Source organism: Chanos chanos, chromosome 8 (genome assembly GCF_902362185.1).
Source record: "Chanos chanos chromosome 8, fChaCha1.1, whole genome shotgun sequence".
NCBI classification, from domain to species: Eukaryota; Metazoa; Chordata; class Actinopteri; order Gonorynchiformes; family Chanidae; genus Chanos; species Chanos chanos.
The window spans coordinates 32,742,442-32,757,614 of NC_044502.1; the positions used below are offsets into that span (position 1 = coordinate 32,742,442).

The window sequence follows — 15,173 nt, forward strand, 5'->3', positions numbered from 1 at the left end:
GTGAAACTAACCTCTGTTCTTTTGCCTTTTAATAACAGTTCATACGTAAAAAGACGGGGGGAAAAACCTATATATTCATCAGTGTCCGAGTGCAGTCAGTCAAAAGTGAGTGCTTCTGATATTTCCAAGAAGCTGTTACCTCTTCTCCAACCTGAAACAATGACGACCGTGCCAAACTCTTTTACCCACCAGCTAGTTCCGTCTGTACCCATCCTCATCCCCTTTTGCAAAGTGTCTGAGCTGGTGCTGTTTCTTCCTTTTTAATTAAAGTCACAAAACAATCCTGAGACTCCATATAGCCTAAGATTGTATCACGTGAACAGTCTGAGGTTAACTGAAGATCTTTTATAGTATGATTGCACAATACAGGTCCGAAGGCTGGGAGCATACAGTCATTGTAGTGTCACATATAGTCATTGTAGGTGTACCAGTGAATGACTGGATAAGTCCATACATAAATCAGTGATCCTGAGTAGAGTGCTTGACTGCTTGGGGGTTGATCACAAAGTGGCAGCCAATATAATGATATTTCACATTATGCATGAATCTGTGTGGCAAGACACATTGTTGTAGCTAACTTATATATGATCTATGTGAGGTAAAGGATATAGTAGTGAAGTGTATCAGTTATATCAGTTTTCTGGAGTGGAATTAAGCTGTAAAGGGATTTTTGTGGTGCGTTTTCTAGGGGTTAAATTTTTCATTATAGACTATAACAGAACTGACATTCCAACTCTCTCTCTCTCTCTCTCTCTCTCTCTCTCTCTCTCTCTCACACACGCACTCACACACACACACACACACACACACACAAACAAACATAACCTCTTTTATATCTTGTACCCGCCAGCAAAATTCAGTTCACTTATCCAGACTGCAGCATTTCATATCAGTTCAAACACTTAAAAAAATGGCATAATTTGTTCACCAGGGGGCAGCACAATCATTTTGTTTACTGCTCAGTACAGCTTTGAGGGCGGTCATAATTACTGTTGAGATAAGTAAAGCCAGGGTAACGAAACAATGCAGAACAGGTCTCTGACAGGTTTTGTGTCACAGAGGATATGAATGAATGTGTGTAGAGTGGAAAGAGTCAGAGGTGGGCGTCATAATTTATGAGGGGAGGGGGCACCAGATCCCGTGAAGCCCCTCATTCACTGCTCTTGGTTTCCCCAAGCAGCCAGTAAGTTCTCATCTTGCCCTTGCCTTTCATTTCCACGTCCCCACGCAGCTCCAGCTGGAAACAGTTGAATTCCTGCAGCACATCACGCGTGGCTGCAGACACATGAATCTTCAAAGCTACAAGAGCATGAGAAAAAAGCCCAGGTCACTCACAGAACATACAATGCAACACATGAAGAACCAATGCATTCGCAATGCTTTCGATTCTCTAGTGAGGTTCAAAACAATAAGATCGACTCGGGGGGAACAATTCTTTGGGAGTTAATTTATGTCAGCTTTTTTTTTTTTTTTTTTTTTTTTTGCAGGATTACGTGAGCAGTTCTAAACAGTCTCTCCTCCTCGTTCATCACTGATTGCAATTAGATGAACCATCTATGTGTCATTTTTCCTCTGATTATTATTGAACCAGACTTGCTCCTTCTTCATGGTTGGATGAACAAATTGAACATTAGATATTAAAGAAAATTGCTCATCATGCCCTATTCTATTAAACTTAGATGAGACAGAATTTTTGAACTTCCAATAAAGGGTGAACTCAACATGGTGAACCAGTAAAACGAGCCTTCGACATGTAGAAGCTCTGTGTGATTGTGCCCCTGTAGATGCCATTTAATTCTAATTTAGTGTGTGAATGAAAATGATTCAGCTCCTAGAAACATTCCTGGTATAGTACTTAGTAAACACTGCTGAACGCTGCTGTTTCCAAGGTTATGTGATGTAGTCAAATGTCAAAACAGACTGTCAAAAGTCTAGAGAGTACACCAGGGGCTCTATGGATGTGCTTAGCACGTGTAAATATATCAGTCAAATAATGCAAAATATAATACAATAGCACAAACATAATGATAGTTGTAAGACGTCGGTAGAAGACACTGTCTTACGTTCTCCGCTGGATTCCATACGAGAGGAGGTGTTCACTGTGTCTCCAAACAGACAATATCTTGGCATCTTCAGCCCTACCACACCTGCACATACAGGGCCTGAGAATACACACACACACAGACACACACACACAGAGAAAAAGAGAGAGGAATATGAGAGAGAGAGAGGGAAGGTATGTATAACGTCACAGTTGAAGGACTTTGGTGAAGTCTATAAGGGTGAGGACAGGGGAAGAGCATCTCACCGCTGTGGATGCCAATGCGTAGTTTAAGCTGCTGGTCGGGCCGATGGCGGATTTTAAAAGAGCGCACAGCCTCCAGTAGAGCTAGAGACATACGGGCGATCTCCCTACCATGGAGCTTCCCGTTTCGTACCGGGAGTCCTGACACCACCATATAGGCGTCCCCTATTGTCTCCACCTAGTGAACGAGGACAAGGTTCTGTTTCAGTTTGAAATCATGTCAGACAAAACCGGTCACAAAGGTCAAAGTCAAAACTGCTACCTTATAAACATCAAAGTTGTCTATGATGGCATCAAAACAAGTGTAGAGGTCATTAAGCAGGGTGACAACCTAAGAGAATGAGAGAGCAAACCACACGGAAAGAGAATGAGAACAAACCATCGACTGAATATGCAAAGTTTAAAACACTGTATTGTAAAGTAGACTTGTGCTTCTTATTGCTCATTCACCTGCATCGGTGTGCTTTCAGCAGAGAGGGCAGTGAAACCCACAATGTCGCTGAAGTAGATAGTGACAGAGTCAAAGGCTTCAGCCTGGACGGTCTCCCCTCTCTTCAGCTGTTCAGCCACAGAGCTGCAGAAGAGACCATATGAGGTTGGCCTAGGTCCATGAAGCCGCAATACAACTGAAACAAATCCGGCTCTCCATTGCTTACACCGGCACTTCATGGCACGGTGATATAACTGCGCCATCAATCAGTATACGTGAAGGTGGTAGGACTCTGCCGTGAGGTGACCAGTTTAGATGGGGATTATGTCCCTCCTGATACTCACTGAGGGAGGATTTGGTAGAGCAAGGCCTCTGCTTTGCGTTTCTCCTCCAGATAGGCTTGCGTCCTTTCTTCCACTAACTCCTCCAGGTTATTAGCATACTGCTCCATTCGGGACAGCAGGTTATCCAGGATGTTAGTGCTGTGCTCTCTAGAGAAGATGAGAAAGTTGAAAGGAGTGCAGACAGGGAGTAAGAAAAGGAAAAGTAGTCAACAGAAGAGAGAAAGAAGAAGACATGTTTGGACTGGATACGGCACAGGGATGAGTATGAGGTAGAACAGACTGACAGTTCCTGTCTGAGGAGAGGAAAGTAGAAGTCACATGAAATACCAGTTGATAACCCTCTAATAGATAAAAAAAAAGGAGAAAGGAAACCATGAAATTAGCTTTTTGTCCCTTCTGACATGGCTTGAAAACAGAAAAGGGGAAGCTCTCCAGTTGGAATGAGGTATCTGAGGTTCTCTAAAGAGCACAGGACAGAGAAGGACAGAGGCCACACCTGTTCTGCTTGCGCAGAAGCACTTTAATCTGGTTGAATTCTGGCCTCTCAGTGGGCTCCTCTGCCCAGCAACGCTGCATCAGCTGGCCCAACTCCTCGCTGTGCACCTGGGTGTCGACCGACGGGCGCAGGTACGGCCACTCCCCCAAAGCCACGCGGTCAATGATCTCTGCAGAAGAGTGTGAAGAGCAGTGTTAAAGCATCAAACCAAGCCGAAAACCAGAACTGTTTACTGGCCAAATGACCAATGTCTCAACTTTGTGCCAAGCCAATATTTTTTGTTGTTCTTTGGACCATAAATCTAAACAGAATTAAGCCTGAGAGCTTAAAGACAGCTTTATGGCAGTGACTCATTTGAGAACAGTTGCTTATACAGCCCTATTAGAGGTTTACTAGCTGAAAGTAGACATGGATAGAGAGTAATAGACAGGGAGTGATAAAAGATTGAAAGGAACTGTCATGTGATATCCCAAACATGAGCCTGACCCAGGTCTCAACTTGGAAAGAAGATCAAACACAGTCCTTCTAGAGTATGCTGTTGGCTTCTGCGATGGTTTACAAACACAAAACCTACCCTCTCTTAAGACCTGTAGCACTTACTCTGCTACTAGCTTTTGCTTAAAGACGTTTCACTTTTTGAATGAACCAGTCTTTCAGCAGAAAGCAGAGGAGAATTTACAAGAAAAACAAAACTTGACAGCACAGTCCACTAAACTGACAAATCTGTCCTCCTACTGACAGTGTAAATGTGGGTTTTGTGTTACAGCTGCTAACGCTAGGAGATGTTGCTATAGCATCAGTCGTCAATATCGCCACCCGGCTGATTCAGAGAGACATATCTCACCTTTCTGTCTTTTCATTGTGTCCAAATCACTAATGTCTTTTTTATCGCTGACATCTTTCTTTTTATCTGCGCCCTCTGGCTGTTGTATTTTCCCAGTGCACTTTCCTCCCACTGCACTTACTTGCTCTGGCTAGTATTTCATTCCACTACCGCTCACCATCAAAGTCCTATTCATAATGCTTTTAGCAGCCAGGACTTCTTTTCCTTTAACGGTAAACAAATTCTTTCCTCCAATACCTTATTCACCATACGTCCTTATTTACCACCAGTACATTGCTAGAAGTTTTTTTTCAACTTTAGAGCATTTAGAGGTATTTTTCCATCTCTTTTCACAGAGATGGGCATTTGTAAAATGCTACTTGCTCAAAATGTCTCTTACAAATTCCTTCATAAATGAAAACATGAACATGAAAGCTGCTACTATTTGGGAATAAAACATGTTGCAAGCTTTGACAGCGATTGATGTTACATAGCAGCATGTCAGAGTACAGGGCTATGATTGACAACGCCTTTTACAGGCGGTTGAAGCAATTTGAATCTTGCTGAATGCCACAATGCAAACTCATTCATCCCTTCTAGACATCCCTCAAGTCATCCGTTCTCTGGTTATGGTCTTCACCTTTTTGTCTTTTCTTGTCTGTTTTGTTAAGGGAAGGATTACATTAGACTCATAGGAGGTGTGATTAGAGGAGGTCTCTTGGTAACAAGTGCAAGAACTCTATTTTTAAAGGACAGTCACTTGTCACCGCTCCCCATTCACTTCCCTTCCCTTGACAAGGTATGATACGGCCCATTTATTTATTCTTGTCTGGTGAGCCACACAGAGAAGTCCTTATCACAGAGTGACAGATGAAGTGAAGACCTGATGAGGCTCTGTGTTCTACGTAGCGCTGAATAACCACAGCTACAATATAAATTCCCCATTCCAACAAAACAACCAAACTTCACACTTACAAATATTACTTTTGGATCACCCAGAGCAGATGCTTGTCAGGCGCAGGTACATAAAGCTAAACGGTGACTTCTGAACAATCTAGAAACTTAGCCAGAGCTTTAACTTGATGGAATAAGACCCTAATAAAAAGCCTTGACAGCAAACCATGGTAGCGATTTAGTGGGACTTCGTGCCACATAAAGGATGTAGAGGAAACAGCGCTTAGCTCCGGAGGATCCAATAACATCAAGTGCGGTTTTCTCCAGTGCAATGCATCAGCGTGGACAGGAAAAGAGTGTAGAGAAGAGGACGAGAGGAGACGGGTAAATTGCGAGCGTAAACACGTGGACAGCATACGCAAGGCTTTTTGGAGTGCCAGTGAGTTGGGAGGGACCATTAGCAATCAACCCTCATAAATAAGAGAGTGACCACTTCAGTCATTAATGGGAGGAAAAGAATATGAAACACTCAGAGAGGACACTCATGGCCTTACCACAAACTGTCACTAAATCCCTTTCCAAAGGCAGCTGCTGGAAACAAGATTATTTTGGTCAAAGCTCTTAGTCCCTGGCATAGCCTGATGAACAGACTTGAGCCTCATTTTCAAAAGCATCTTAAGCCTGTGACGGTAATCAAAGAAAATGGATAACTTCTGCCTTAGAAGTTTACTTCATTAAGATGGTTGCCAACTATTTGTAGTCGACTTGTAGAATGCTTTAACTTATGACTCTGTAAGTGTGCATGTGTGTGTGTATGCGTGCGTGTGTGTGTGTGTGTGTGTGTGTGTTGGCTACATCATCCCAGAGATCATTTTTTACTCATTGGTGAGAATGCCTTGCTGAGAATTGGTGAGTGTTCTGCATGTGCGCAAGAGTGTATGTGTGGTGACAGGACTCTCTCTAGCTGAAAATACTGTAGCTTGCAAATGTTTCAGGGAACCAAGCATGTGAATGTGAGGACTCAAAGTTAATGTCCATCAGAGTTAACATTACTAGATATTTCACTATAGTGTCAGTGAGAGTGTTGTTTAAGTGTCGAATTCTTTGAGAAGTTTTTAACATTCAAACATATCCATACTGTAGGCTGAATAACTTCTTTCTAGACAGGGTGGAGATTCGTAGGAACTTCCCAGCTAACGGCACAGACAAAAGTCCACAAGGAAGGGCACATGACAGTCTGCATGGAAGCCATTTCTACTTGTAATTTCACTTTTATTGTCATAATGGCAGAATATTGTTATTGTTAATGAGTCTAATGTTCCTCTGTGGGGCACTGTTCTTCCTAGCTTATATTGAACGGAGCTAATGTACCATGTTCACTGTGTGTGTCCATCAGAAACTGACCTTTGGGGCTAAGGGACTCTCCCTCCAGGTGGAAAGCTCCTTTTCTCAGGGCTACCTCTTGCAGAATGATGCCAAAGCTGTAAATATCTCCCTTCTGAGTGCCACTGGCCGGCGGGTTCTCCATCCTCAACAACTCTGGTGTCGTCCACAGCTTCCCTGCATGCCCAAAACCAGAAAACTGATGGGATATTTGGGTTGGGATTTTCACAGGGAGATGAAATGAAGTCCTTCCTCCTCATCAGCTCCCAACACCATTTTATGCTTTTTTTCTTTTCAATTGTTTGAATAGGCTGGGTTACAAGAATACACTTTGTAAATACATAATGACATCCATTTTGCATTGATATAACCTTGAATATTGCTTGAAAAAAGCATTGTTAAACAGCGTTTAGTTGAATAGTGAAAAGAAAATATGTAGTCCAATGGTATATGTGTGAATTACAGTTAATGGTTCATTGTGAATATTACACTCAATTGCCTTAACCTTATATGAGAATCTGAACCTGGTTAAATTGTAGATACTCTGAAAAATTCTATGCATAGCTTAGTGCTCTGAATATTGAGCTTAGAACTATTCAAAATAACTCTTCATTAGCATGAACACATATCAAATTACGGCATTAATGTAACCGGTACAATAACACTCTTCAAATTTCATTTTCCTAGATAACTGCCTTCCTGGGTCACCACATTCAATAACTAGGGAATGATTTATCACGTACTCATGGTGTAAAAATGCAAACGTCATTGTTTATTACGACAATCAAATTCAAACGGTACTCAATGATTTTATCATTGAATAGCATGGCCCTCAGATGGAACGAAGACACATTCGGTATATACACACACGAAAAACCTTAAAACTAAACAGTAGAACTGACAAACCAGTAATAGAGAGTGTCAGTAAACTTGCCACCTTCAGTATACCAGGATGAACCAACCTTACATGTGTATAAATTATTACTCACAAAGAGGCACACTTAACCAAAAGAAGCTATCTAAATCATGTTTTTTGTGGAGTTACTCAGCCCACACTAATGGTAGTGAGGGAAGGAACTCAAAGGGAGAGCATATGCAATTTTTAATCTCAAAACTGGTGAAACACTTATTAGCAAACATTTATGTATTGCAAAGTAAAAAGTCTCTCCTCCAATTGCCACTGGACAAGTAAATGAGTACAGGTGGCCAGATAAATGGGTTCAGGTGGCCAGTTCCACCAACGTTGACATGAAACAGCTAATAAAACATTTTGGGCGTGAGGTAACATGACTCACGGGCGTAGTATGAGTGGGCATCCTCTGCGTCAGACTCCGTGCGGAAGCTGGAGAGACCGTAGTCTGTGATCTTCAGAACAAACCGATTATCCACCACACAGTTTGAAGACTTGAGGTTGCCATGGGAGACAATCACACTGTTATGAAGAAAGGCCATTCCCTAAGAGGAGAACACAGTCGATGCATCAAAGAAGAGAAAAGAGATCAATAGAGCTGTAAACAAAGGATGGATATTAATGAAGGTGAGGGTGGGGAAAAAAGTGACAGTTAATTGTGTGAGCCTTTCATTCTAAAGGATCTTGAAATTCTGTAAATGAAAAACTGAATACAATGTTAATATACCGTTCCAAGTATTTTCTAAGAGTAATCAAAGGGTGGCCTACAGCTTGTAGGTCTTACTGCTCTGAATACAGCTTTTTTGGTTCATTTGTGAAAGTCCAGTTCCTGGACCAGAGCGATGCCAGTAAAGACCTGATCTCCACATCACCATCACGTCACCTGGACATACCTTCACTATGTCATTTATTAGAGAATATTTGAACATCCAGTCCAAGGTGATGCTCTCATTCTCCAAAATATCCTGAGGAAGTGAAACAGACAAACACACGTGTAAACAGCACTACATTTTTTCTTAATTGTTCACACAGAGTTAACTTTTGTGTATCATTTTATGAAGTGTGAATCACTGGGTTCTTTTTTTTTCAGGTTGCTAAGATACTTCAAATGCAACTGTGCCCAAGGGGCCCAGACAAAACCCAGAACTGCAATGAAACATTTTTAGCCAAATATAAACAAGTCATTTATCATTGCTTTGACACAAAATCTAATTACTGAGTGGCTCCTGTGTGGAACAGTAAGATAGTATCCTACAGAAAAGAAAAATTCAACCTCTTGCTGTCGACTAATACTTTTATACAACTGACTCTTCACTGCTCAAATGTAAATAATCATTAAACTGTTATCAGTCTGTCATCAATCATCTAACAGAGGAGTTTACTGCTGAATAAAGTTTACTGTTGAATATGGATGGATCAATTAATCAATCAATCAATCAGTCCGTCAGTCAATCAATCAATTATATTATGCCAGTAAAGGGTAAATGTAAGATGAATCAAATCAGGTCAGGTCAGGATGAGTTCATGAATAGAGCTGTTTTCAAAAGTAATCCATAAAAAGATTCCTAATCCTATAAGGGATTTCATACATTCATGGCTAAATGTCACTGTGAAGATTATATTTAGTATTTCTTCTACTGTGTAAAAGTGACTGGAGCTCACAACTGTTAATCCAATGGTATTTGATGACATTTTGTGCCACATTTTTAAAGTGAGTGACTTGATGTATTTTGGATCAAAAAGTTATCATTTTGTCATGCTCATTTCAGTTTTGAAATCAGATCTATTGAAGCAGTTATTCAAAACTTCATGTACTAAGATCAAATAAAACATTTTAATTTTCTAGTAACATGTTTCACCATAAAAAAGTCATTTGTATATTACCTAATTATTATTATTGGTACAGACTCCACTCAGAATCAAAGATACTATCATTTATTAGTAGGACACCAAACATATATATATAAAAATCATTTCTATATCCTGTTATAATGAGCCACCTCCTGATCATTTCTGGCTTCCTTCATATATAGGATATACGATACATACATTTCAAGAACAGATACAGAAGAGTAACTAATATGTATATGTTTATACATTTATAAAAATATATTTCATATGTAAATAATGTAAATGATAAGTGTGTTTTACAGAAAAATATACCAGAAACATTACACACTATACAGCCATGGTTTTATACAATATATACCTGTATGGGGGTGGAAGGGGGGCTCAGTGAATGTATTCAACACTCACAGAGCCATTTACTATCACCTCTATCTATCCAACTCCCTCAGGTCTGCTTTTATCTATTGCTCCAGTTTTCTGCATATGAAACAATGATGCTAGCACTTCTCGGACCATTTTGATTTCTTTAACAGTGTCTCTGGGGTCATTCAAGCCTTTCTACAGAGTTCTTCTAGAGATTCTCCTAGACAGGGAAGTTAGTGAGGACACAGCTGTGTGTGTGTGTGTGTGTGTGTGTGTGTGTGTGTGTGTGCGCGTGCGTGTGTGTGAAAGGACGAGGGGGCAGATTACTGTATCAGTACCTGCAGGCTTCCGCGAGAGCAGTACTCGGTGATGATGCAGATGTTGGGATGGTCAATGCATGCACCAATAAAACGTGTCAGATGTTCATTCTGGACATCTCTCATCTGGAATCCAACAACAAGACAGATTTAATGTAAAACATGACTCTCTGGAACACATACATGCATATGCACATGCAAACCTTGTCATTCATAAATATAGAATCGATCAAATATGGATCTACTTGTCAAGTCCATATGCACGTATGAACACAAATTGTTAAATACAAACAGCACTGCGATTACACTCACGTGTTTCAACTCAAAAAGGACCTTTCGTGTCAGCTCAATACGTTTCCTGTTGACGTATTTAATTGCAATGATGTTTCCCTGGAGCAAGAACAAACACATCTTATACATTCTTCTGTGTACTGCCAACATGTTCCTAGAAATCTGTCAAAGATTAACTACAGAGAGATTTTGTATGAAGGCATTCACATGCCAGTGCACGAGAATACTGCACCTTGAAGTAGCCAGTCTTGGCAAACACTTGAAAATTGCCGTCACCTGTCATAAGAGAGCCATAGTTGGAGCCTTTCTGTACACACACACACATACACAGAAAGAGAGAGAGAGAGAGAGAGAGAGAGAGAGAAATGCATGATAAATAAAAACAATCCATTCAAGAAAAGACTTGTGTACATTATTGCATTTCTTACCAGGGAGAGTGTGAGTTTGCTGCCTGTGCTGCGTAGAGCTTTCTCCAGATTACCCATCTGGATATCTTCCCAGGAGATCCTCCAGAGCTGAGCCACCAGTTCCTTCTCTAACTTCAGCTTCCTAAGAGAGAGAGTTTGTGAGGATATGTGTTTGTGTGTGTGTGTGTGTGTGTGTGTAATAGATGTATAGACCAAAAAATGACTGAAATACAAGTCAACAGAGTGATGTCTACTTACCTGTATATAAAAACTGTGATGGTAAGGATGATGATGAGAATGAAGAACACCACAGTGACTACCATCTGGTACATTGTGATGGTCTCTGTCAATAAAAGACAGAGACAGAGAGAGAGGGAGAGAGAGAGAGAGAGAGAGAGAGAGAGAGAGAGAGAGAAAGATGGACATACAACTCCTTAGTTTCAATGTTAATTAAAGTCATCTTGTAGAATAAGTTTGCCATAAAGAGTGGCTGTGTTGGAGAATCACGAGGGAACTTCATGCTTTTTTTTATGTTGAGTCAGAGATGATGAGTCAAATCACCAAAAAAGTAAAGTAAAGTCCTACATACTCCCCAGGCAGGCAGGGTTGTCATTTTTAAAACCGCAGAAAGGAATGTTGAGAGGAACAGTGCCTCCTGGCCACTGGATTTTCATTTCAGGCAATGTTGCCATCTGCTTCTGTGTGCCGTTGTAAACAGCCACTATCTGAGAAAGGAAAAATATGCATTAAACGTGCACCAACCAGCTGAGAGTCGTAGGTCAGGGAACCCTCAGTGTTTCTCTGATGTTTCAGAGATAAAGTTGGCTAACAGTCCTCAAACTAGTGAACTGCAGACACGTCAAGGCCTCAGAAACAGGTGGTTGAGGATTTTCAGTTGGCCTTAATATTCAGCAGTGAGGTCCCTTGAGATACATGAGTTTTACTAGTCTTGGCAGAAAGACCACAGAAAAGCTGTTTGAGCTGGACAAACCACCTGAAACCACTTCACTCTCTGTAAGGGGGCGCAAAGATGATTAGAGCGTACGGGCATTGATGAGCCTCTAAACAGGTGAGAGACTTGACCCCTGCCTAGCTCTAAACAATAAGCATTCCCCATCTCTCTCTCTCTCTCTCTCTCTCTCTCTCTCTCTCTCTCTCTCTCAATCTATCTCCCCTTATGCACCAGGAAGGCACAGCTGACTGCCTGAGAAACCTGCAATTAACCTCTTTGCTGCCCCCCCCCCCCCCCCTTTACTAATCAAGAGCCTTTCAGTAGTGCAACTATTACAGTCTACCTTCCACAAATGCTCACAGAGCCTGGACAGATTGCCTGTACACTTAATGACTACAAAGGAGATGTGCTAGTTTTAGTCAAAGTAACAGAATGAATAATCATGGAGTGTGGGAGTAATTAATTAGCATTAATCAATGTTTATCAGTATATATATAAATATTTTTAAAACTTGAAGCTCCAACATCTTAAATCTTGCTCATAAAATACATACACGTGGGAAATCTTCTACATTGACTCAAGAGTAAAATTAAAACTGTATGATCTTATTATCTTTTATACTGCTCACTGCAAAAAGGGTCACGTTATGAAATTATTATTACTTATTAAGTCAACTTTTTGAATTTAGCTTAACAGTTAACTCAGTCTGTGGTCTCAAAAGAAATTGTTCAAACAAATCTGAATTTGAACCCCATGTTTTTCAAAGTGAACTGTTTTACAGATTGATATTTTATTGTTCCCCTTTTTCCCTCTGAATTGAAATGTCTAGTGCTGTGTGACTTTGTAAAAGCCACTTTAGTTTAGCCTGAGTGAGACTCGTGTAAACTCCCTGTCATATAAGGGTCAGGAACCACAGTTTATCCACAGTGTCCTCAGACTGCATAGCATGTGTGGAGAAGACTGTTAATCACTTAAATCTGCCTGTTACTGAGCATATAATTAATACAGACTGCAAATGTGAATCAACATAGACACAGTTTGGTTGCAGAGTCCTTGGCATAGGATGCCCTTGGGAACTAAGTATACTACTCACCTCTATTATTTTGTTAAAATAAAGCATTGTGATGGCTTAGCATAGTGTTCCATATAATTTTCCCCCCAGTGTGCTAAGCCAACCTAAGAAATATGGTGTGATTAATTAGTTGAAATTGTCTAAAATTTTGTTTTAAAAACATTTGTGTCTATGGGATAAGGAGCATGGAAATGTAGTGCTTGGCATGTAGAAGTCATTTTAAACAAATGCCAAAGCCCCCAGTGTTTGTTTTTTTCCTCTGACAGGTTTATAGCAGAGACCACAGACTCAGAAGATTATAAAAGAGAAGTCAGTTTCATGTCAGTTTACCAGCAGGAAAGATGAGATGAGGAAGAGAAAGAAGATTTCTGGAGGCTGACTGTGTGTGTGTGTGTGTGTGTGTGTGTGTGTGTGTGTGTGTGTGTGTGAGTGTGTGTGTGTGTGTGTGTGTGTGTGTGTGTGTGTGTGTAGAGAAGAGCTGATATTGTATGCCTGTGTGAGTATGCTTTGCTTAAATGTCCCTCTGTTAGCCACTGCATCATCACAGTGACATTATGGCACATACCTGAAAGATGCTGCTGCTAATGTCAGTCATGTCCCAAAGAGCAAAATCCGTCTCACGGTCGCCATTCTTATCTATTTGCACCAACCCAGTTACCCCTGTGTAAGGAGAGGTGAGAGGAACAGAGAGCAGAGACAATGAAAAATGTATTAATTAATGCTAATTTGCCTTATTAGCACTTCAGTATAACCACCAACTTTGGCCACCACCAGGACTAAATATGTGTTTGTACAAAAACCAAACAAACAACCAAACAAAAAAACACTAGGTCTAATATAGAGATTCATTGAGGAATACCAAATACAAATGTGTGGCATAATTGCCATAACCATTTAATATCACGATTCAAATCAACACAACAATCACTTTGACCGTCACAAATATCATTGGAGACCATTCAAGCAAGGATAACAGAGATATGTGAATCTGCCTCGCGCTGTTCCGCCGCAATTTCGCCAGGCATGAACTCCATCTTATCTGATGCTGTAGCAGGTTGTGTGTCTCTAACATCTGAGATGAGAGTCAGGCCACGAGTTTAATTTCCTGCACACGCACAAGCCTACCTACATTATTCTCTCTGGGTATAATGGGGCTAAGAGCAATTGGGTGTCAAGTGGGAGTAGAGTTAGACGTCTGCTGGAAACGAGCTCTGACATTTCAGCTGATACAAAAAAGCTTAGGCATTATCGACGTGGAAATGACACAACCGTAAGAGAGAGAGCGTTAGAGCTAGAGCTAGAGACAATGGTAGACAGAGAGAGAGAGAGAGAGAGAGAGAGAGATGGGATAGGTCCACCACCCAAAGGGAAGCATTCTAGATAATCAGTTACGAGAGATGAAACACTATATGGTCACCCATTTATCACAGCGCTCACGCACACACAGTGGTCAAGAAACCATTGACCTGATGCATCATAGGAAAATTAGCATTAGCATGGGGTTGAGATGGATAAGATGTGTCGTGTAAGAGAGAGCAGAGCAAGAGCAGCCATGCTCATGGCCTAGTGAGAACAAGTGGTTGTTGGTAATACTCCATGCATGGACCTGACACTGTGATGTGTCAGGTCTTTCCAGCAGAGGTACAATCTGCCAGAGCAGGATCTTACACAAAAGGATAACTTTACGGTCAGCCGAAGGTTCTCTGTGCAGTGGGACTATCCAATCAGTCATCATTGTAGTCTGAATACAGGTTATCTTTGTAAAATTTTATACCTGTCTTGTTTCAAAACTCAAAAAATTCATAAAAGGTCAATTCGATCATTTATTGTGCAAAAATGGGTCATTTTATAAAGAGTTAAAGATGTGTGGTATTCAAATGCGTCTTTGGTCTTTGAAATGCGAGATTGCGAAGGATCATGAATCACTTGTTCTCATTTTTGGTGAAGTAGCTAGAAAAAAAAAAAGAATAAAGTGATTCCTTTCATGATTTTGGCGATTTCTGCCTTTGAACACAAGTCTCTCACAGCTGTGTTTGATGTCATCTGGTGAAAACGCTATCTCTGTCTTAGACTAACATTTGGATAAAAAAAAAAAAGAGAGGGAGAGCCAAGAAATGTTAACAGACAGCCTGGATGCAACCGGAGTGGAACCCTCACTGACACCAACAAGATGTAAGAAACACGAAGTCTAATTTCATTAACTAAAACGAAGGAAAACATTCAAATGTCAGAGCGACATGATTAGGAACTCAGGGTTCTTGTTGCTAGGCACTCAGCATGTTGCATATTTCTCTCAAGTTTCCAGTAAGCTCCTAGCCAGCTGTGATAATGGACCCAT

The 15,173-nt window shown here is 40.8% G+C and overlaps 1 protein-coding gene across 1 annotated transcript in view; it reads right to left on the bottom strand.

Annotated features, from left to right (window-relative positions):
- Positions 1–1,150: 1,150 nt before the first annotated feature.
- npr1b (natriuretic peptide receptor 1b) overlaps positions 1,151–15,173 on the bottom strand; it is a 35,814-nt gene continuing 21,791 nt past the window's right edge. Inside the window, exons 5-21 of the mRNA XM_030781791.1 lie at positions 13,401–13,495; positions 11,401–11,536; positions 11,070–11,154; positions 10,833–10,953; positions 10,637–10,711; positions 10,426–10,503; positions 10,135–10,239; positions 8,479–8,550; positions 7,971–8,130; positions 6,697–6,852; positions 3,576–3,744; positions 3,080–3,226; positions 2,756–2,879; positions 2,568–2,636; positions 2,309–2,483; positions 2,064–2,162; positions 1,151–1,299 (exon numbers count right to left, since the gene is read on the bottom strand). Of these exons, the coding sequence (XP_030637651.1) occupies positions 1,151–1,299; positions 2,064–2,162; positions 2,309–2,483; positions 2,568–2,636; positions 2,756–2,879; positions 3,080–3,226; positions 3,576–3,744; positions 6,697–6,852; positions 7,971–8,130; positions 8,479–8,550; positions 10,135–10,239; positions 10,426–10,503; positions 10,637–10,711; positions 10,833–10,953; positions 11,070–11,154; positions 11,401–11,536; positions 13,401–13,495 (2,015 nt within the window). The remainder of the gene's footprint in view (positions 1,300–2,063; positions 2,163–2,308; positions 2,484–2,567; positions 2,637–2,755; positions 2,880–3,079; positions 3,227–3,575; positions 3,745–6,696; positions 6,853–7,970; positions 8,131–8,478; positions 8,551–10,134; positions 10,240–10,425; positions 10,504–10,636; positions 10,712–10,832; positions 10,954–11,069; positions 11,155–11,400; positions 11,537–13,400; positions 13,496–15,173) is intronic.